At 49.1% G+C, this 23,100-nt stretch overlaps 1 protein-coding gene across 1 annotated transcript in view; it reads right to left on the bottom strand.

The window, feature by feature from the left end:
- The window catches only part of ppp1r9ba (protein phosphatase 1, regulatory subunit 9Ba), a 61,307-nt gene that overhangs the window by 4,841 nt on the left and 33,366 nt on the right, over positions 1 to 23,100 (bottom strand). The window contains exons 6-11 of the mRNA XM_056287698.1: positions 14,500 to 14,632; positions 11,690 to 11,810; positions 10,955 to 11,059; positions 8,289 to 8,421; positions 2,953 to 3,096; positions 641 to 694 (exon numbers count right to left, since the gene is read on the bottom strand). Coding sequence (XP_056143673.1) covers positions 641 to 694; positions 2,953 to 3,096; positions 8,289 to 8,421; positions 10,955 to 11,059; positions 11,690 to 11,810; positions 14,500 to 14,632 — 690 coding nt within the window. The remainder of the gene's footprint in view (positions 1 to 640; positions 695 to 2,952; positions 3,097 to 8,288; positions 8,422 to 10,954; positions 11,060 to 11,689; positions 11,811 to 14,499; positions 14,633 to 23,100) is intronic.

Here is a 23,100-nt window from a genome sequence, read left to right as displayed (position 1 = left end):
GTTCGTCGATGATATAGATGAGGCTGCGGGAGTAAACCCCTACACAATGCCAACGTCTACAGTGTTGCTGTTTAGTGTTTCCTTGCCCTTTTGTGTGTGTTTAAGTGGGAGAGTCCTGCTGGCATTGTGTGGCTGCTGCTTCTCCCTCTCGTAGCCCCCCTTCCCATCCACCCATCCACCCCTGTATGTGTTATGTTGTCTTGTTTCACCCCGTTTATTGTAAAGCCACTTTGAGTGTTAGAAAAGAGCTATATAAGATTTATTACTATTATTATTATTATTTATGAGGGCTCAGGAATAGGGGGTGCTGTGTGTAATGTGATGGGAAAACCCTCTGACTTGACCAAGACTTGATTTATACACAATGATGCCAATAATAAGTCATTATGACAAGTTCACGTTAGGCCCTGTTAGCTGTTATCGATAAGTGTCATATGCGTAACTATGTTTAGTCTATGTGTAAATCTCTTGAACGGAAATGCCGAAGGAGGCAAGATGAATTTCAGTGTAAACTGACAGTAAAGTTGTATCGTATGTACACAACAAAATCTCCTGACCCAGTCTCAGTGTTTAAGTTGTTGTTGGCTAGCTGTGTGTACATGAGCATGTGAGGTTGTAACATCGATATGGTTCATGTTACCTTCCTCTTCAGCAGCTGGATCTCCGCCTGAGTCACTGCATGTTTTATCTGAAGCTACAATCAGAGAGAGAGAGAGATGAACAGAAGGGCGTATTAGTTCATTAAAAAGAATTTTCCAGTAGCACCTCAACAGGTAAGCTATATGTATATATGGGAGGGTACCTTGGGTGTAATTTTTGAAACACTTGCGCACGAACAATGCGCTTGCGCATACATACTGTAGCGAATTCGGGGGGCAGCCAGGAACCGCTGCAGCTGGGACGCGAACCCGGGTGTCCTGCACCACGGGCGACTACGTTAACTAGTCGACTAAAGGGTCAGTCAAGGGCTAGCGAGTCTCATCATCCCTGGTCAGTGTGGTATGATAAACTTGCATGTGATACAGTATGTGCACACATAGCCGTGTGGCTTTGATGGAGGACGAATGTGCATGTATGTCTTTGTGCGTGCATGGCAATTTGCCATGCATCTGGAAGGCAGTTTTGGAAAGTAGCCTCCTGAACATCAGGCTAGCGTCAACAAATACTGCTTTGTCTCCTGCGCCCTTCAACCTCGCCAAAGAATGAGTAAGCAAGTGGTTTTGATCATTTTAATTGGCCTTTTCCGATCTGATCAGGTCACACACATATGTATATAGATGCTGCATTTGCCTGATGCCAATATGTCAACAGCGCCGCCATCTTGGAATAGTCCAACGGGCCACTTGTTGGCTGTTGATGTACCTCAACTTAATTCGACTTGCCTCACAATGGGCTCTGTGTATAATTGTAGTCCACTGACTTCCGGTTTCTACTTCAGCGGTCATACCAGCTTCCTGTTTGTTGGCATGTGCTGTTGACAATAGCATATTTTTGGCGATGTCTGCAAGATTGACCATGGATAAATGTCAACCACATGCACACAACTGTCCACACACTTCCACCTGCACCTACCAGCAGGCAGGTGAAACATTTCAAGTTGTACATATCAGGTTACGTCCACAATTCCGTCCATCCGTCCTCATAATTGTGGACGGAACTTGATATGTACAACTTGAAACGTTTCACCGCAGACACGGGGAGAACATGAGAACTCCAGACAGAGGACGACCTGGGACCAAACCCAGGGTCTTCTCGCTGTGAGGCGACAGCGCTAAGCACTGTGCTGCCACAGAGAACTAATAAGAAATAACCACAATCCTGAAGTTCTCTTTAGGGTAATTGATTCTGTCATTAATGGCCCCTCCACTTCTATTTTTGAACCTAACGTTGAGTTGTCCAGTTTTTTAGATGTCACAGCGTCAGTAAGTTCGTCCAGGTCTGTAGATGCAGCCTCAAAAACACCCCCAACACTCGAGGCAGGCCTGGAGCTCCAGTTTTGACTCATTGGTCCATTTCCCCACAGTTCTGACCACAGGCTTTGCAGATTGTAGTTTCTGCTGTAGGTTGGGAGAAGATAAATCAGACAGTGATCAGAGAGGTCCAGGGCTGCATGGGGGACAGAGCAATAGGTGTCCTTTAATATTGTGTAGCAAGGATCCAGAGTGTTGCTGTCTCTGGTGGGACATTTAACATGCTGTCTGTATTTTGGTACTTCATGGCTGAGGTTTGCTCTGTTAAAATCCTTTCTAAGTGAGGGCTGCATGATATCAACACTGTGACATCCGTACACCAACCTTCGTTTATGTGGCAGCATATGCCCTCATCCCGTTTTTTCCTGATAGCTCCATCTCACAGTCCATCCGGAGGGGTTGGAACTGCGACAGATGAAGTGTACTGTCCGTCATATGCTCAGTAAACCAGGTTTCAGTGAGACACGGGGCAGCAGATCTGGAAAAGTCCGAGTTTTTTTACCGTCCAGGAGCAGCAGTTTGTCCATCTTGTTGGCCAGAGAGCGGACGTTTGCCAGGTGGACTGACGGGAGCGCAGTTCTAAATCCCCGCTGTCGCAGTTTAACAAGTACTCCGGCTCGCTTCCCCCTTCAGCGTCTTCGCTGTAATCCACACAGGGCTGTATCAATCAAGACCTCGGAAGACTTTCATTAAAATGTTCAATTAAACTCGGTAAAAAGTGTGTTCAGTCTGTCCAGTGGACAGGTGGCGTTCTTCCTGGTGTATGTGTTCAGTGAGGGGCGCTGGAAACTATCCATCCATCCATTATCCAGACCACTTATCTCAGGGTCGCGGGGATGCTGGAGCCTATCCCAGCGGTCATTGGGCAGCAGGTGGGGGGACACCCTGGACAGGCCACCAGGGCACACACACACACACACACACACACACACACACACACACACACACACACACACACACACACACACACACACAGTCTTACCTCTTTGAACTTGTGGGTCAGTTTTTCGGGGTCGAGCTCAACAGGCGAGAGCAGGTCTTGGTTCTCAGCCAGGTCAAAAACCTCCACAGAGTTTGTAAACATGGGACTCATTTCTCCTTCCTCATCAGTAGCATACTCACCAGTCTACACACACACAGATAGATGAGAGGCAGTGAGACAGACAGAAAGGATAAAAATGGCCCAACAAGTCCTCCAACCCATACGACCACACAGGTCTATACCCTCTAATACCACCCACAGGAGCGTTTCCTAAATTAGCGCCCCTACCGGCGGCAGGAGAAATGACACAGATACTTTTGGCCTCTGAGCATTGTGGGTTTTTATCTACTTGTTTACAAGGCCTCATAGACAGGCTGATGAAGGTGAGTCGTCAGTACATAGTGATACAACAGTGTGAGAACAACAGAATATGTAGTCAGGGCGTTTTACCCTTGTTTCGCCGTCTAGTATAGTAACTAAGATTGCTATTGGCAGCACGACCGCTAGAGGTCGCTTAACTTTAAAATGTAACTATAGGTCATAATAAGCTGCTTGTACAAACGACCTATGGGGTCGTTTTTTTGGTGGAGGACAGTCTCAAATGTCTCCAGGACGTTTAAAAAAACTGACAAATTGTGTGTGGTGGTGGTCCTAGTTATGGATTCAGAGCAGAACCTCATCTGTAAAGGTTGACGTTTCAGCCTCCTCCACCACCAGTAAGAGCATCCTGTCAGCCATCTGCCTGTCTGTCTCACCTGTCCACGACCACACAGGTTGAGTGTTGAACATACGAAGCAGAAGGAATTACCCAGAATTCCCTGAACAGCCCTGACAATACTAACAAGGTTAAGCAGGACAGAGCACCTTCCTAACCCATCAGTGTGTCTGATGACCTCTACACGTGGTGAATGTGTGTGTTTTATGAGTGTGCTGTAACACTGATGGGAGGCGTGTGCAGGTTATGATGAAAGACTGGATTCTTCATGTTTATGACTGTTGTCAGTAAGGATCATTTAGTCAATTATGTAATTTTTAATGCAAAGTTGACATTGTTTGAGATGTCGGTTTTCAAGCTTAAGACGCACGAAATACACCAAGTCAGGTGGCTTGGTCCCACCCGGGATGCTACACAAAGTCAGATGGCTTGGTCCCACCCGGGATGCTACACCAAGTCAGGTGGCTCGGTCCCACCCGGGATGCTACACCAAGTCAGGTGGCTCGGTCCCACCCGGGATGCTACACCAAGTGAGGTGGCTCGGTCTCACCCGGGATGCTACAACAAAGTCAGGTGGCTCGGTCCCACCCGGGATGCTACACCAAGTCAGGTGGCTCGGTCCCACCCGGGATGCTACACCAAGTGAGGTGGCTCGGTCTCACCCGGGATGCTACAACAAAGTCAGGTGGCTCGGTCCCACCCGGCATGCTACACCAAGTCAGGTGGCTCGGTCCCACCCGGGATGCTACACCAAGTCAGGTGGCTCGGTCCCACCCGGGATGCTACACCAAGTCAGGTGGCTCGGTCCCACCCGGGATGCTACACCAAGTCAGGTGGCTCGGTCCCACCCGGGATGCTACACCAAGTCAGGTGGCTCGGTCCCACCCGGGATGCTACACCAAGTCAGGTGGCTCGGTCCCACCCGGGATGCTACACAAAGTCAGATGGCTCGGTCCCACCCGGGATGCTACACCAAGTCAGGTGGCTCGGTCCCACCCGGGATGCTACACCAAGTCAGGTGGCTCGGTCCCACCCGGGATGCTACACCAAGTGAGGTGGCTCGGTCTCACCCGGGATGCTACAACAAAGTCAGGTGGCTCGGTCCCACCCGGGATGCTACACCAAGTCAGGTGGCTCGGTCCCACCCGGGATGCTACACCAAGTGAGGTGGCTCGGTCTCACCCGGGATGCTACAACAAAGTCAGGTGGCTCGGTCCCACCCGGCATGCTACACCAAGTCAGGTGGCTCGGTCCCACCCGGGATGCTACACCAAGTCAGGTGGCTCGGTCCCACCCGGGATGCTACACCAAGTCAGGTGGCTCGGTCCCACCCGGGATGCTACACCAAGTCAGGTGGCTCGGTCCCACCCGGGATGCTACACCAAGTCAGGTGGCTCGGTCCCACCCGGGATGCTACACCAAGTCAGGTGGCTCGGTCCCACCCGGGATGCTACACCAAGTCAGGTGGCTCGGTCCCACCCGGGATGCTACACCAAGTCAGATGGCTCGGTCCCACCCGGGATGCTACAACAAAGTCAGGTGGCTCGGTCCCACCCGGGATGCTACACCAAGTCAGGTGGCTCGGTCCCACCCGGGATGCTACACCAAGTCAGGTGGCTCGGTCTCACCCGGGATGCTACACCAAGTCAGGTGGCTCGGTCCCACCCGGGATGCTACACCAAGTGAGGTGGCTCGGTCTCACCCGGGATGCTACAACAAAGTCAGGTGGCTCGGTCCCACCCGGGATGCTACACCAAGTCAGGTGGCTCGGTCCCACCCGGGATGCGACACCAAGTCAGGTGGCTCGGTCCCACCCGGGATGCTACACCAAGTCAGGTGGCTCGGTCCCACCCGGGATGCTACACCAAGTCAGGTGGCTCGGTCCCACCCGGGATGCTACAACAAAGTCAGGTGGCTCGGTCCCACCCGGGATGCTACACCAAGTCAGGGGGCTCGGTCCCACCCGGGATGCTACACCAAGTCAGGTGGCTCGGTCCCACCCGGGATGCTACACCAAGTCAGGTGGCTCGGTCCCACCCGGGATGCTACGACAAAGTCAGGTGGCTCGGTCCCACCCGGGATGCTACGACAATGTCAGGTGGCTCGGTCCCACCCGGGATGCTACGACAAAGTCAGGTGGCTCGGTCCCACCCGGGATGCTACGACAAAGTCAGGTGGCTCGGTCCCACCCGGGATGCTACGACAATGTCAGGTGGCTCGGTCCCACCCGGGATGCTACGACAAAGTCAGGTGGCTCGGTCCCACCCGGGATGCTACAACAAAGTCAGGTGGCTCGGTCCCACCCGGGATGCTACAACAAAGTCAGGTGGCTCGGTCCCACCCGGGATGCTACAACAAAGTCAGGTGGCTCGGTCCCACCCGGGATGCTACACCAAGTCAGGGGGCTCGGTCCCACCCGGGAGGCTACGACAATGTCAGGTGGCTCGGTCCCACCCGGGATGCTACGACAAAGTCAGGTGGCTCGGTCCCACCCGGGATGCTACAACAAAGTCAGGTGGCTCGGTCCCACCCGGGATGCTACACCAAGTCAGGTGGCTCGGTCCCACCCGGGATGCTACACCAAGTCAGGTGGCTCGGTCCCACCCGGGATGCTACAACAAAGTCAGGTGGCTCGGTCCCACCCGGGATGCTACAACAAAGTCAGGTGGCTCGGTCCCACCCGGGATGCTACAACAATGTCAGGTGGCTCGGTCCCACCCGGGATGCTACACCAAATCAGGTGGCTCGGTCCCACCCGGGATGCTACACCAAGTCAGGTGGCTCGGTCCCACCCGGGATGCTACACCAAGTCAGGTGGCTCGGTCCCACCCGGGATGCTACAACAATGTCAGATGGCTCGGTCCCACCCGGGATGCTACACCAAGTCAGGGGGCTCGGTCCCACCCGGGATGCTACAACCAAGACATCTCAATTTTGCAAGAACAAGCGGGATTTCACTCCTAACTAAAACGACTGTAAACTACAAGGGGTCGGTGGCCCCTTTAGACGAGCGGTTAGCGATGTCGGCTCGTGGTGCAGTACAACCCCAGATCCGGGGTGAGCCAGTGGGCTGAGTTAGTGAGTCTTTCTGTAGGTTACAGTAGTCACCCTCTCCCGGAAGCGCACCCTCGCGCTTCTTTATTCCCGCGTTCCGAAGAGACTTCTGAGGATCTGCACGCTTCCAGACCCTTCCGGATCCCACCGCTGCCACCATGTAACCGAGCATATTTCCGCCCACTGCGGGATTCGATCCGGGGTTGCACAGCACCACGAAGTAACATCGCTAACCGCTGGACTAAAGGCGGCCGACCGGCCTGTGAGTCTTTCGTAGGTTACATCACCAGGGGCCATCAAAATGACCGCCGGGTTTTAAACTCTGTATTCTGTCAAGATAAATACCCAGTTGAGATATTAATGCATTACACGTGTTAGTGTGTCTGTTATGAAACTAACCGACACCAAAATTATCATTTTAACAACTTTAATACCATTTTCAAACAATTTAAAATGGCGGCTGTCCAACGCCTGTAAATCCTGCAGCGCCTCGGTGGTAGTCATGGGGCGTCTGTAACCAGACATGTTGGACAAAATCACACATCAAGTTTAGACTATTTCTCTCCACTGGAGGACGCTAGTGTGTTTCTAGGACAGAGCAACGAACTCCACAAAGGAAATGACGCCACCAACACAGTCATTTTGACCGCTCATGGTGGTTTTAGTAGATCTTATAACTTTTTTGTTTGTGCAATTGATCCAAAACTCATTTTAATTCCATTTTAGTAGAATTCAGGGAGCGGCAGGTCTGTATCTTTTTTTTGTCCACAAAGTTATTAAACTTTGAAAATCCAAAACGGTCATAATGACCATCTTGGTCGCTCTAGTGTTAAACCAGACATAACTGACCGAATGACACTTAATTACCACAGTCATAACGTTTCCTTCATACTCATGACAGGCGTGATGTCAGTCTTATGCACACCCCTCCAAATAAAGTGTGACCAAACGCTGGGTTAGTGTGTGTGTGTGTGTGTGTGTGTGTGTGTGTGTGTGTGTGTGTGTGTGTAGGTGTGTGCGGTACAGTGTGTGTGTGTGTAGGCGTGTGCGGTACAGTGTGTGTGTGTGTAGGCGTGTGCGGTACAGTGTGTATGTGTGTAGGCGTGTGCGGTACAGTGTGTGTGGGTGTGTAGGTGTGTGCGGTACAGTGTGTGTGTGTGTAGGCGTGTGCGGTACAGTGTGTGTGTCGGCGTGTGCGGTACAGTGTGTGTGTGTGTCGGCGTGTGCGGTACAGTGTGTGTGTGTTTGGGTGTGTAGGTGTGTGCGGTACAGTGTGTGTGTGTTTGGGTGTGTAGGTGTGTGCGGTACAGTGTGTGTGTAGGCGTGTGCGGTACAGTGTGTGTGTGTTTGGGTGTGTAGGTGTGTGCGGTACAGTGTGTGTGTGTTTGGGTGTGTAGGTGTGTGCGGTACAGTGTGTATGTGTGTAGGCGTGTGCGGTACAGTGTGTGTAGGCGTGTGCGGTACAGTGTGTGTGTGTGTGTGTGTAGGCGTGTGCGGTACAGTGTGTGTGTGTGTGTGTAGGCGTGTGCGGTACAGTGTGTGTGTGTGTGTGTGTGTGTGTGGTGACCTCGTCATCCTCCAGGTACTGGTTGTATCTCTGCTCCATCATCTCTCTCTGCCATCTCTCCTGTTCCAGAGTCTGCTGAATGAGCTGGGCCACCTCACTCTGCTCCCCTGGCTTCTCCCGGCCAATCACAAACCTGCATTAAGTCACACGCCATCATAAAAGCCACGCCCAATTTTCTTCCTGCTAATTAAAAACCTCATCTGAAGGGATTACGTGTAATACTTGTCTTCCTGAAGTATACAATGACTTGCACAGTTTATAATATCACTAGTAAACATAGTATTATTAGTTCACATTATCATATAACTAGTAATATGACAAGTCAACTGCCCACAAACCATCTGGTCCTTGTATAACCAAACTGAGGGCTGTGTCCACATTCTCGGCACAAAGTTGAACACATTTTCGGTGGTTGTTGGACTCCACCAAGGTGGTCCCTTGTCTCTGATTCTGTCTGTGATATTCATGGACAGGATCTCAAGCAGCAGCCAAGGTGAGGAGTGTGTCCTTTTTGGGAACCTCAGAATTGCATCTCTGCTCTTCGCAGATGGTGTGGTTTTGTTGGCTTCATCAGAACGTGACCTCCAGCTCTGCACTGGGGTGGTGTGCAGCTGAGTGTGAAATGGCCGGGATGAGAGTCAGCACCTCCAAGTCTGAGGCCATGGTTCTCTACCGGAACATGGTGGATTACTCTCTCCGGGTCGGGGATGAGTTGTTGCCTCGAGTGAAGCAGTTCAGGTATCTCGGGGTCTTGTTCACGAGTGAGGGTAGGATGGAGCGGGAGATTGACAGGTGGATTGGTGCAGCATCAGCAGTAATGTGGCTGTTGTACCGGACCGTTGTGGTGAAGAGGGAGCTGAGCCGGGAGACAAAGCTCTCAATTTACCAGTCAATCTTCGTTCCAACCCTCAGCTATGGTCATGAGCTTTGGGTAGTGACCGAACGGGTGAGATCCTGGATACAAGTGGCTGAAATTAGTTTCCTCCGTAGGATGTCTGGGCTCAGTTATTTCACACTGGCCAAAAAAACCCCGCTAACATCCACCTTTTTACATTGACCAAAGGCGGACATTAGCGGGATTTTTGTGGGTTTTTTGGCCAGTGTGAAAGGGGTATTAGAGATAGGGTGAGGAGCTCAGACATCTGGAGGGAGCTCGGAGTAGAGCCGCTGCTACTTCGCATCGAAAGGAGCCAGTGGAGGGGGTTCGGGCATCTGATCAGGATTCCTCCTGGGCGCCTTCCTCTGGAGGTTTACCGGGCACGTCCAACTGGGAGGAGACCCCGGGGTAGACCCAGAACTCGCTGGAGGGACTACATGTCCAATCTGGCCTGGGAACGCATTGGGATCCCCCAGGAGGAGCTGGAGGGCGTTGCTGGGGAGAGGGAGGTCTGGGGTGCCCTACTTAGCTTGCTGCCACCGCGACCCCACCCCGGAGAAGCGGCTGAAGATGAATGAATGAATGAATGACAAGTAAATATTCGGTTGCTGAAAGTTCGTCATTGAACCTAATGCCACTATCAGTTTGCATAGATGTGGGTGTGCACCACCCGTTGAGGAAATCTTACACTTCTCTCCTCTTTGGGATTCATTCAATGATACAATCACAATAAGAGAGTAGAGCAGAGCTGTCGCACACGAGCACACACGTTATTAGTCGGTCTCATTAAAAGATGCGTTTTAAAAATACATTTATGCCAGGATGAATATAAATATCGTTGGCCTACACAGCCATATTTACATTATCACAGGATGTGTTTTGATAGAAGAAGAACTGTTAGATTGATGCAGAAATGCCGTTTGCAGTCCAGAGTGTTAACCTGGGCTGCAAGGCTGAACCTGATATGCCGACACAGACCGACTAACGAGCGGAAGCAGACCGACTAATGAGCAGACTGACTAACGAGCGGAGGCGGGGGCTGGGCAGAGCAGGCAGGACTGTGGGAGGTCTAGACGAGGAAACCGGTAACGGGCAATGTGTCAACATAAAGGCTGGAAGTGCAGACTGAACTGAGCAGGTACTAGGATCTGGCAAGGTGGGTGTGGCTCGGCTGGGTGTATAAGGAGTAGGGTTGGTTGCAGTAGATGAGATTCAGATGGTGGACCTCTGGTGCTGGACTGTCTGGGGGGGGCTTGGTCTGCTGCGCCCGATGGGCCCAGGGACCACGGCCTTGCCCGGAGCTGCGCCTGAGGGGGAAACACCGAGGGTGGTCTGACGGGACGCGGAGGCGGGGCAGGCTAAGCTAACTGCTAGCCCAAGCAGTTCCAACACTCATCCTGGCTGGTGGTCGTCCTCTGGAGGATGGAGTTTGTGGACTGTGTTGTTAACTGTTTGTGTTTGTTTGGCTTTGTTGCCCCTGTTTTTGTGTGTTTTTGGTGTTGTTGTTTTTTGAAGTTTTCGGATGTGTGTTTTTGTCCTTTGTGTTGCACTGCTGTGGGCTGGGGGAAGCAGAGTTTCAGTTCTTTTGTGTATGTAGTACACAAGATGAAATGACAAATACACTGTTCCTGATTCCTGATGATGCGGCTCCAGGATCGAGCTCTACACCCACCCGAGGACCCAGAGGGAGGGCGGTCAAACTCGACCCCGAGTGACCACCGTGTGTGTGTGTGTGTGTGTGTGTGTGTGTGTGTGTGTGTGTGTGTGTGTGCGTGTGTGTATGACTGACCTGACAGTACCCGTAGTGTTACGGAGGACAGATGCAGCAAAACTCTGAGTGACTCCAACCAGACTGACGCCATCGACCTCCACTATCAGATCATTCACCTCGATCCTACACACACACACACACACACACACACACACACACACACACACACACACACACACACACAGAGGGAAATATTAGTTTCCATTTATCTTTAATGTGACTTTCCTTTTTTGTGATCTTTTTCCCCCCAGTTGTACCTGGCCAATTACCCCACTCTCCCCAGCCGTCCCGGTCTCTGCTCCACCCCTCTGCTGATCCGGGGAGGGCTGCACACTACCACATGCCTCCTCCCATACATGTGGAGTCACCAGCCGCTTCTTTTCAAATGACAGTGAGGAGTTGCACCAGGGGGACGTAGCGCGTGGGAGGATCACACTATCCCCCCCAGTTCCCCCTCCCCCCGAACAGGTGCCCCGACCGACCAGAGGAGGCGCTTAGTGCAGCGACCAGGACACACACCCACATCCGACTTCCCACCCGTAGACACGGCCAATGGTGTCTGTAGGGATGCCCGACCAAGCCGGAGGTAACACGGGGATTCGAACCGGTGATCCCCGTGTTGGTAGGCAACAGAATAGACCGCCACGCCACCCGGATGCCATAATGTGACTTTTCTAATTGGTCACTAATTGGTCAAAAATCTCCAAGATAATGCACACACACACACAACCCCGTGCAGACAGACAGGATTACCTGCCGTCGCGGTGCGCTGCACCTCCATCTGTGACGGTCTTGACGAAGATACCGAGTTTTTCCAGACCCATGTCAGCACCTGCTCCCATCCCGATGATGCTGATCCCTAACCCCCCACCATCTGACGGGAGAGACGGGGGGAGAGAGCAAGAGAGAGATACAGAAAAGCAAAATATAACTGTTCAACTGACTTCAGCGTTTTAGTTTCACCTGTTAAACTGTGTTCATTTGATTTCTGGCTTAAATCCATCAGCTGTTGGCATAATTAGCCACTAATTAGCACGGGCTCATCTGTGCTAATTCAAATCCTATAAGTGCATAATGGAGTTGTTAGCAGAGGGCGTTCCATTGACTGGGTATTAGTGCTGTTGGCTAGTTGCAGTGTGAGCCAAAAGATGTGTGTGTGTGTGTGTGTAGTATGTATTTTCTCCATGGATTGTCACCTTGTCATGACCAACTCCAGTTCGTCTTTCCTTTGCCTTGCTCAGGGGCACAGGCAGGAGTATTAACCCTAACATGCATGTCTTTTTGATGGTGGGAGGAAACCCACGCAGACACGGGGACAACATGCAAACTCCACACAGAAAGCACCTGGGATGGCCTGGGGTTCGAACCCAGGACCTTCTGGCTGTGAGGAACAGTGCTGACCTTGGGCCACTGTGCCGCCCTGGGGAAAGGGGACAAGGCTGAATGTGGAGACTACAGGGGAATCTCACTCCTGTCAACAACTGGCAAAGTGCTTGCACATGTCCTCACAAACCAACTGCTACCACTGTCCAAGGAAGTACTTCCAGAATCACAGTGCGCCCCCCCTGCCCATCCAAAGGCACAGCAGACATGCTTTTCTCCAGGAAAAATGCTGTGAATAAAAGCAGCCTCTGCACATGGCCTTCATAGCTCTAATCAAGGCTTTGACACGGTAGACCACCAGGCCCTGTGGGGCATACGGTCAAGGTGTGGCTGAGTCTGTCCAAATACTGAGGCGTCTACGTGAAGGCATGTTAGCCCGTGCTCGCTGATGGTGGCTCCAACTCGGAGCCCTTCACAGGGGTCGCATTGTGCTCACCATGTTCACCATCTTTGTTGCTGCCACACCCCATCTCATCAGTCAAGAGCTTCTACAGGGGACCCCAATCCTCTACAGCAAATACAGCAAGCTTTTCAGCTTAACCGGCTCAAGGCCAAAAGTAAAGTTGGCAACACAACCATCTTGGCGCTCCAATATATGGTCGACAATGCCATTGCGGCACACCCTGCTACAGACCCTCCAGCACACCCTGAATGCTTTCGCTAAGGTATACAGAGACCTGGGCTTAGCCCTTCACCTCAAGAAGACCCAGGCCCTGCATCAATCTCCATCCAACCTGCCATCTATCCAGCCCACCATAATAGTGGACAACACCATCTCGGAAAATGTTGTCCACTTGCCCTAGCTCAGTAGCCTTCTCTGTTCAAAGGCTAACGTTGACTCCAAGATAAACCTTCTTCTGAGCTGTGCCGGTGGAGCCTACGCTAGACTCAGACAAGAGTCTTTGAAGCCTGAGACCACAGGCTGAAAGAGAACTCTTGGTTTTTACAGGGCTGTTGTCCTCCCCACCCTGTTGTATGGTGCCAGATAATGGACCACCTACAGCAGGCACCTGAAGGCTCCGGAGCTTTACCACCGAAGAGCCCTACAGAGGATTCTGAGGATAAGCTGGGTGGACAGACGCACCAACACAAGCATTCGGGATGAAGCGAACATGGACCACATCACCACCACAATAATCCCAGGAAGTTGAATCGGTTCATTTGGACACGTTTACTGACAGAACCGTTTCATCATCATCTAAGTGACCTCTTCAGTCTAAACTGACTGCAGGTACCCCCACCCTTATAAACAATACAGTGACTGCAGGTACCCCCACTCTTATAAACAATACAGTGACTGCAGGTACCCCCACCCTTATAAACAATACAGTGACTGCAGGTGTCCCCACCCTTATAAACAATACAGTGACTGCAGGTGTCCCCACCCTTATAAACAATACAGTGACTGCAGGTGTCCCCACCCTTATAAACAATACAGTGGCATAATGACCCAAACCAATGATCAGTTTCATATTCAAATATGGGTGTGACTATTAACTAGGGTTTAAATGGCCACGTATACTATTCAGAGGATTTGGGAATGTTTGCAATTACAGCATTGTAAGATGATGACAGATGTATTCTTAGCACCCCCTCCCCCTCCCCAATCAGGTGAGACAGAAGAGGTTTCATAGATGAGTGGGGAAATGTTTCTGTCAAACGCTGAGTCCAGATGAACTGATTCAGCTTTTTAATTTTCTTTCCTGGATTACTGAGCATGCATAAAGTGACGCGCCAACGTTGGTGGACAGGCCATGTCACCCAAGTGTAAGATACACGCCTTCCCAAGCAGCTCCTGTACGCACAGCTGAAGGAGGGTCAGCGTGCCCCTGGTGGTCAAAAGAAATGCTTTAAGACCAGTCTCAAGAAGCTCCACATCACACACAGCAACTGGACGGAAGACTGGATAGATGGTCCTGGAGAAAATCCGTGCAAGAGGAAGCTGGACAGAAGGAACTTGAACTCTGCCATGCCCCAGAGACAAAGCTGCGCAACCGAAACTCACCCCTGCCCACACTGCACCAGTGTTTGGTTTGAGGGTAGGCCTCCATAGCCACCTGAGGATCCACAAGTGACGACCCCGAGAGAGGACGGTCGTACTTGACCAGAGGGACTGATAATCATGGCATGTATATATGGTTAAATATTGAACTTGTGAATTTTGTGTGTGTGTTGGGTACCTTTCTCCAGTTCCACAGGAAACAGGTCCAGTTTCTCAACTCTCTTCTCGAGCTCGTACTCTGCTGAAGCTGCCATTGGGTCCACGTCTTCGTTACGGCGGTCATAGTCCTCGTTGGAATAGGTCGTGAACACCTACATGCGGGTCAGAAGATGAGTCAACTGACTAAAGTTAGTGTTGGGTCAGTCGAGAGGGCAAAGATCGCTGCAAATATCTATGTCAAGCAGGAAAATTACCTCAGCAAATACAATTACAGCAGTGGTCCTCTAGAGGGTGCTCTACACTATTGTATGAACCACTTCCATCCTCCCAAACACTACCGATGCTGTCACATCAGGGACGCCCACGCGCACACAGATTTCACACTGGCAGTTGGTTACGATTTGACAAACATCTATTCTTAATGACCACACATCCCATGATGCATTAGTCACTCCTCACAGACCTGACTGTTATCACTGATCTCTCTCTCTCTCTATCTCTCTCTCACTCTCTCTCTCTCTCTCTCTCTCTCTCTCTCTCTCTCTCTCTCTCTCTCTCTCCCTCTCTCCCCAGATATTCATTAACCCGTGCTTATACACACTAACAAAAAGCTGCTCTATCAACACCATCTAAAGTGACAAAAGTAAACATCTGCATATCATTAGCAAACCCTGTCCCAATTGCCCAATAATCTCGGGACCTGTTAGCCACCTGCTGGTTCAGGGCTTGACAGGTTCCACTGCGGCTGGAATCTGTTTCTGAACCAAAATACTATGAATGTACGGGGACCGGTGGTTCGAATCCCCGTGTTACCTCCGGCTTGGCCGGGCGTCCCTACAGACACAATTGGCTGTGTCTGCGGGTGGGAAGCCGGATGTGGGCATGTGTCCCGGTCGTTGAACTAGCGCCTCCTCTGGTCGGTCGCAGCACCTGTTCAGGGGGGAGGGGGAACTGGGGGGAATAGTGTGATCCTCCCACGCGCTGCGTCCCCCTGGTGAACTCCTGATACACCTGGTTTGTAGTCCTGATACACCTTGTCAAGTGAAAAGAAGCGGCTGGTGACTCCACGTGTATGGGAGGAGGCATGTGGTAGTCTGCAGCCCTCCCCGGATCAGCAAGGGGGGTGGAGCAGAGACCGGGACGGCTCGTGGGAGTGGAGTAATTGGCCAGGTACAATTCGGAGAAAAAAGGGGGGAAATCAAAATAAATAAATAGATAAATAAATATTATAAATTTATGAATCCAAGAATTAACCAGTCATGTCCTGTCAGTCCGTTTAACATCTGTCCATCCATCCAGTCATCCCTCCACCCCTCCACCCCTCCATCTGTTTCTCTTTCCAGATGCATCCGCATTTTATCTAATGGTGTTTTTTTTTTTTTTTTTGGATTCTGTCTCCCTTTTTCTCCCCAATTGTATCCGGCCAATCACCCCACTCTTCCGAGCCGTCCCGGTCTCTGCTCCACCCCCTCTGCTGATCCGGGGAGGGCTGCAGACTACCACATGCCTCCTCCCATACATGTGGAGTCACCAGCTGCTTCTTTTCACCTGACAGTGAGTAGTTTCACCAGGGGGGCGTAGCGCGTGGGAGGATCACACTATTATCCCCAGTTGCCCCTCCCCCCTGAACAGACGCCCGGACTGACCAGAGGAGGCGCTGGTGCAGTGACCAGGACACATAACCGCATCCGGCTTCCCACCCGCAAACACGGCCAATTGTGTCTGTATAGGGATGCCCGACCAAGCTGGAGGTAACACGAGGATTCGAACCGGCGAGCCCCGTGTTGGTAGACAACAGAATAGACCGCTGAGCTACCCAGACGCCCATGTAACGTGTTCTGATCTCTCTCTCTCGCAGTCCGGATTCCCTTAACCTGTTCACAATACTTCTTTGTCTCTCCGTCTGTCTGTCTGTCTGTCTGTCATCCTGTTTCAGCAGAGGTCATTTCCTGTTCCTCCTTTATCAAGCGTAACATCACGTGTCATCTCGTTCCTCTCGGCCGTGCCGTGTCGTGCCGTACCGCATGGCAGCTTGATTGGTTGACGTTCGTTTGCCCAACAGCAGGTGAAGAATGAGACATGTACCGATGGCCGAGACAGGAGTGCTAGTGTCGTGTGTGTGTGTGTGTGTGTGTGTGTGTGTGTGTGTGTGTGTGTGTGTGTGTGTGTCGTGTGTGTGTGTGTGGAACAGGGACGTAGGTCATATCAACAGTGAAACCACACACACACTGAACTCTTAAGTTGCTCAACAAGAAGGAAATATGACAACAGGAACTTAGCAGTCATGTCCTCTCACCGTGTGTGTGTGTGAGTGAGTGAGTGAGTGTGTGTGTGTGTGTGTGTGTGTGTGTGTGTGTGTGTGTGAGTGTGTGAGTGAGTGAGTGAGTGAGTGAGTGTGTGAATGAGTGAGTGTGCATGCGTGTTCTTGTACTCCTATCTTTGTGATGACTGCGGTGAATTTTTAAGACTAGAACGACCAGGATTTCACTCCTACCTCAAACGACCGTGGGCGGTCATTTTGACCGCCGCAGGTTTTAAACCCTATATTCTGTCAAGATGAATACCCAGTTGAGATATTAATGCATTACACGTGTTAGTGTGTCTGTTAGGAAACTAACTGACACCAAAATTAACATTTTAACAACTTCAATACTATTTTCAAACAATTTAAAATGGCCGCTGTCCAACACCTGTAAATTCTGCAGCGCCTCGGTGGTAATCATGGGGCGTCTATAACCAGACATGTTGGACATAATCACACATCAAGTTTAGACTATTTCTCTCCACTGGAGGACGCTAGTGTGTTTCTAGGACAGAGCAACGAACTTCATGAAGGAAATGACGCCACCAACACACGTCATACATACTGACATGACGCACACCATCACGTGCACATTACAAGACGGTCATGTTGACCGTCAGTGGTGGTTTCTGGTAGATCTTATCGTAACGTTTTTCTGCGATTGGTCTAAAACTCATTTTAATGTAAATATATGCAGTTTTAGGGGCATTCAGGGAGCGGCAGGTCTGTATCTTTTTTTTCCACAAAGTTAGGAAACTGAAAATCCAAAAACGGTCATAAAGACGGCCTTGGTGGTTGTAGCACAGTGAGGACAGCTCTGCAGAGTGAGGACAGTTCTGCAGAGTGAGGACAGTTCTGCAGAGTGAGAACTGCTTTGCAGAGTGAGGACTGCTTTGCAGATTTAGGACAGTTCTGCAGAGTGAGGACTGCTTTGCAGAGTGAGGACAGTTCTGCAGAGTGAGGACTGCTTTGCAGAGTGAGGACAGTTCTGCAGAGTGAGGACTGCTTTGCAGATTTGGGACAGTTCTGCAGAGTGAGGACAGTTCTGCAGAGTGAAGACTGCTTTGCAGAGTGAGGACAGTTCTGCAGAGTGAGGACTGCTTTGCAGAGTGAGGACAGTTCTGCAGAGTGAGGACTGCTTTGCAGAGTGAGGACAGTTCTGCAGAGTGAGGATTGCTTTGCAGAGTGAGGACAGTTCTGCAGAGTGAGGACTGCTTTGCAGATTTGGGACAGTTCTGCAGAGTGAGGACAGTTCTGCAGAGTGAGGACTGCTTTGCAGAGTGAGGACAGTTCTGCAGAGTGAGGACTGCTTTGCAGAGTGAGGACAGTTCTGCAGAGTGAGGACTGCTTTGCAGAGTGAGGACAGTTCTGCAGAGTGAGGATTGCTTTGCAGAGTGAGGACAGTTCTGCAGAGTGAGGACTGCTTTGCAGAGTGAGGACAGTTCTGCAGAGTGAGGACTGCTTTGCAGATTTGGGACAGTTCTGCAGAGTGAGGACAGTTCTGCAGAGTGAGGACTGCTTTGCAGAGTGAGGACAGTTCTGCAGAGTGAGGACTGCTTTGCAGAGTGAGGACAGTTCTGCAGAGTGAGGACTGCTTTGCAGATTTGGGACAGTTCTGCAGAGTGAGGACTGCTTTGCAGAGTGAGGACAGTTCTGCAGAGTGAGGACTGCTTTGCAGAGTGAGGACAGTTCTGCAGAGTGAGGACTGCTTTGCAGAGTGAGGACTGCTTTGCAGAGTGAGGACAGTTCTGCAGAGTGAGGACTGCTTTGCAGAGTGAGGACAGTTCTGCAGAGTGAGGACTGCTTTGCAGATTTGGGACAGTTCTGCAGAGTGAGGACTGCTTTGCAGAGTGAGGACAGTTCTGCAGAGTGAGGACAGTTCTGCAGAGTGAGGACAGTTCTGCAGAGTGAGGACTGCTTTGCAGAGTGAGGACAGTTCTGCAGAGTGAGGACTGCTTTGCAGAGTGAGGACAGTTCTGCAGAGTGAGGACTGCTTTGCAGAGTGAGGACAGTTCTGCAGAGTGAGGACAGTTCTGCAGAGTGAGGACTGCTTTGCAGAGTGAGGACAGTTCTGCAGAGTGAGGACATATTGGCCGGTCCTCACCTCTTCGAAGGTCTGTTGTAGGGTTTCAGGTTACAGTTCGAACTAGAAATAGTTGAACCTCTGGGTTAACGGTAGGGGCTGGTGAATGAATACTGTCAGTGACGGGTCCTCACTAAGGTAGAAGTACAAGTGTGTGTGTGTGTGTGTGTTTGTGTGTGTGTGTGTGTGTGTGTGTGTGTGTGTGTGTGTGTGTGTGTGTGTGTGTGTGTGTGTATGTGTGTCTCTTCTGAAGAATGTTGTGACAGATTTTATTCTTCTGAAGCCCTTCGGGACTACCGTGTGATTTTGAACAATACAAACTTGACTTAAAGAGAGAGAACAAGCCTCTCTCTCTGCATTCTGTCTGTTTTCCTGCACTTTATTCCGACAATTTGACTTTACAATCGGTACAGTTTGATTGTTTGGACCTGCTAAGTATTCATATTGACGTTATTAATATCAATGCCGGTTGTCCTTCGCCTGCTACTCTGTCAATGTAAGACTCATAATGATAACAATCCACTATTATTTAATGATAATCTGGTAGTCATCCACTGCATAACAACACTGTACAACGGTGTTCCCATATAGTGTGATGTAGTGTGTAATACATTAGACTGTCTGTGTTAGGTTTGGTCCCAGGATCCATTTTTACAAGGCCGGAACCGTTTACTGCTGAGCTGACGGCACACCAGCCACAACGGCTGCTACATCTGGTTTGTAGTCCTGATACACCTAGTTTGTAGTCCCGATACACCTAGTTTGTAGTCCCAGCACCTTGTTTGTAGTCCCAGAACATCAGGTTCAACAGGTGTGTTTCTCTCTGTCTCCTAAATCCACTATATCACAACATTGTTCTACTGGAAGACTGACTGTCCAACACCACCACCACATCACCTCCACCTCCCGCATGGATACAGTGGTGCTTGAAAGTTTGTGAACCCTTTAGAATGTTCTATATTTCTGCATAAATATGACCTAAAACATCATCAGATTTTCACACAAGTCCTAAAAGTAGATAAAGAGAACCAAATTAAACAAATGAGACAAAACTATTATACTTGGTCATTTGCTTATTGAGGGAAATGATCCAATATTACATATCTGTGAGTGGCAAAAGTATGTAAACCTGTAGGATTAGCAGTTAATTTGAAGGTGAAATTAGAGTCAGGTGTTTTCAATCAATGGGATGACAGTCAGGTGTGAGTGTGCGCCCTGTTTTATTTAAAGAACAGGGATCTATCAAAGTCTGGTCTTCACAACACCCGTTTGTGGAAGTGTATCATGGCAAGAACAAAGGAGATTTCTGAGGACCTCAGAAAAAGCAGTGTTGATGCTCATCAGGCTGGAAAAGGTTACAAAACCACCTCTCAAGAGTTTGGACTCCACCAATCCACAGTCAGACAGATTGTGTACAAATGGAGGAAATTCAAGACCACTGTTACCCTCCCCAGGAGTGGTCGACCATCAAAGCTCACTCCAAGAGCAAGGCGTGTAATAGTCGCCAGGGTCACAAAGGAACCATGGGTAACTTCTAAGCAACTAAAGGCCTCTCTCACATTGGCTAATGTTCATGTTCAGGAGTCCACCATCAGGAGAACACTGATCAACAATGGTGTGCATGACAGGGTTGCAAGGAGAAAGCCACTGCTCTCCAAAAAGAACATTGCTGCCTGTCTGCAGTTTGCTAAAGATCCCGTGGACAAGCCAGAAGGCTACTGGAAAAATGTGTTGTGCACAGATGAGACCAAAATAGAACTTTTTGGTTTAAATGAGAAGCGTTATGTTTGGAGAAAGGAAAATACTGCCTTCCAGCATAAGAACCGTATCCCATCTGTGAAACATGGTGGTTTGGGCCTGTTTTGCTGCATCTGGGACAGGACGGCTTGCCATCATTGATGGAACAATGAACTTTGAATTATACCAGCGAATTCTTAAGGAAAATGTCAGGACATCTGTCCGTGAACTGAATCTTAAGATAACGTGGGTCATGCAGCAAGATAATGACCCTCAGCACACAAGTCATTCTACCAAAGAATGGTTCAAGAAGAATAAGTTAATGTTTTGGAATGGCCAAGTCAAAGTCCTGACCTTAATCCAGTCAAAATGTTGTGGAAGGACCTGAAGCGAGCAGTTCATGTGAGGAAACCCACCAACATCCCAGAGGTGAAGCTGCTCTGTACGGAGGAATGGGCTAAAACTCCTCCAAGCTGATGTGCAGGACTGATCAACAGTTACCAGAAACGCTTAGTTGCAGTTATTATGGCACAAGTGGGGCTGGGGGTCACACCAGGTACTGAAAGCCAAGGTTAACATAGTATATTACATACAGATATGCAATATCGGATCATTTCCCTCAATAAACAAATGACCAAGTATAATATTTTTGTCTCATTTGTTTAATTTGGTTCTCTTTATCTACTTTTAGGACGTGTGTGAAAATCTGATGATGTTTTAGGTCATATTTATGCAGAAATATAGAACATTCTAAAGGGTTCACAAACTTTCAAATGCCACTGTACAATAAACACTTTTCATGGAGAAAAGTCACGGATTGTATCTTTAATTGTTTTCCTTCTAAATCTGTTATTTCACTGCTCGGCATTTATTAAATGTGTGTCTGCCCTGAAAGAGAAACCTCTTCTGGAAGTTTCCCCTTTTTTCCCCTGTGGACTTTGTGCTGGCTGAAGAACAGAGAATGTTTCTACTGTGCTTGAATCTGAATATAAAACCCTATTTCATAACTAATACCTCTACTTCTTATGGACACGGAGCCCGATGCTCTAATGGAAACCACACTGCAAAAAGTAAGTAATAAAATGATTAATACAGGGAGTGTTTTGCTAGTAATAAGGGAAAATCTGCCAAGTGAACTGATGAAAATACACCTGTTAACAGGATGCACCGTAATGAGATATATTATATGAGGTGTAATGAAATTTTATATGAAGTAATGAGATATTTTATATGAAGTGTAATGAAATTTTATATGAAGTAATGAGATATTTTATATGAAGTGTAATGAAATTTTATATGAAGTAATGAGATATCTTATAAGTGTAATGAAATTTTATATGAAGTAATGAGATATTTTATATGAAGTAATTAAATTTTATATGAAGTGTAATGAGATATTTTATATGAAGTGTAATGAGATATTTTATATGAGGTGTAATGAGTTATTTTATCTTCATATGAGACACAATTGCCCAACAAGCAACATGTCCTGGAGCTATAAGGCCTTGTTTTTAGACGGTGCATCTTGTTAACAAGTGTATTTCCACTCGTTCCATTGGCAGGTTTTTTTTTCACTTATTACTAGCAAAAAACACCCTGTGTTAATTATTTTATGTCTTCTTCTTTCTTTCTTTCTTTATTTGCAGTGCGTACAAGATGCCTTGTGTGCTTCAGATCCTCTCCCCCGTGTCTGCCGTATGCTGACGACACTGATTCATCTCGGACTAAACGTGTAAAACTCAGACAGGCAGTGGTACAGAACGTCGGTGGTCCGTTTAACAGACTGGACTGGCTGCAGGACTGGTTTCCACACTGGGCCGACAACAGGAAACAGTACAAAGTGTGGTTCCGGTTGTTCTGACGCTGCACTTCATGATCACAAAACTTTTTATATTAAAACCTTCATTTAACTTGATGTTTTGAGTTGGATTAATTCAGTGTGGTTTACTGTAGTTTTCCTAATCAAATTAAACACAACTCAGTCATGTAGTACGATCCGACAACACAAATTAAACACAACTCAGTCATGTAGTACGATCCTACAACACAAATTAAACACAACTCAGTCATGTAGTACGATCCGACAACACAAATTAAACACAACTCAGTCATGTAGTACGATCCTACAACACAAATTAAACACAACTCAGTCATGTAGTACGATCCTACAACACAAATTAAACACAACTCAGTCATGTAGTACGACCCGACAACACAAATTAAACACAACTCAGTCATGTAGTACGACCCGACAACACAAATTAAACACAACTCAGTCATGTAGTACGATCCTACAACACAAATTAAACACAACTCAGTCATGTAGTACGATCCGACAACACAAATTAAACACAACTCAGTCATGTAGTACGATCCTACAACACAAATTAAACACAACTCAGTCATGTAGTACGACCCGACAACACAAATTAAACACAACTCAGTCATGTAGTACGATCCGACAACACAAGCTCCACCACTGAACGCTTTCGGGAGAA

This window comes from Lampris incognitus, chromosome 10, assembly GCF_029633865.1.
Source record: "Lampris incognitus isolate fLamInc1 chromosome 10, fLamInc1.hap2, whole genome shotgun sequence".
Taxonomy (NCBI): Eukaryota; Metazoa; Chordata; class Actinopteri; order Lampriformes; family Lampridae; genus Lampris; species Lampris incognitus.
This window is presented reverse-complemented; position numbering and strand designations above follow the sequence as displayed.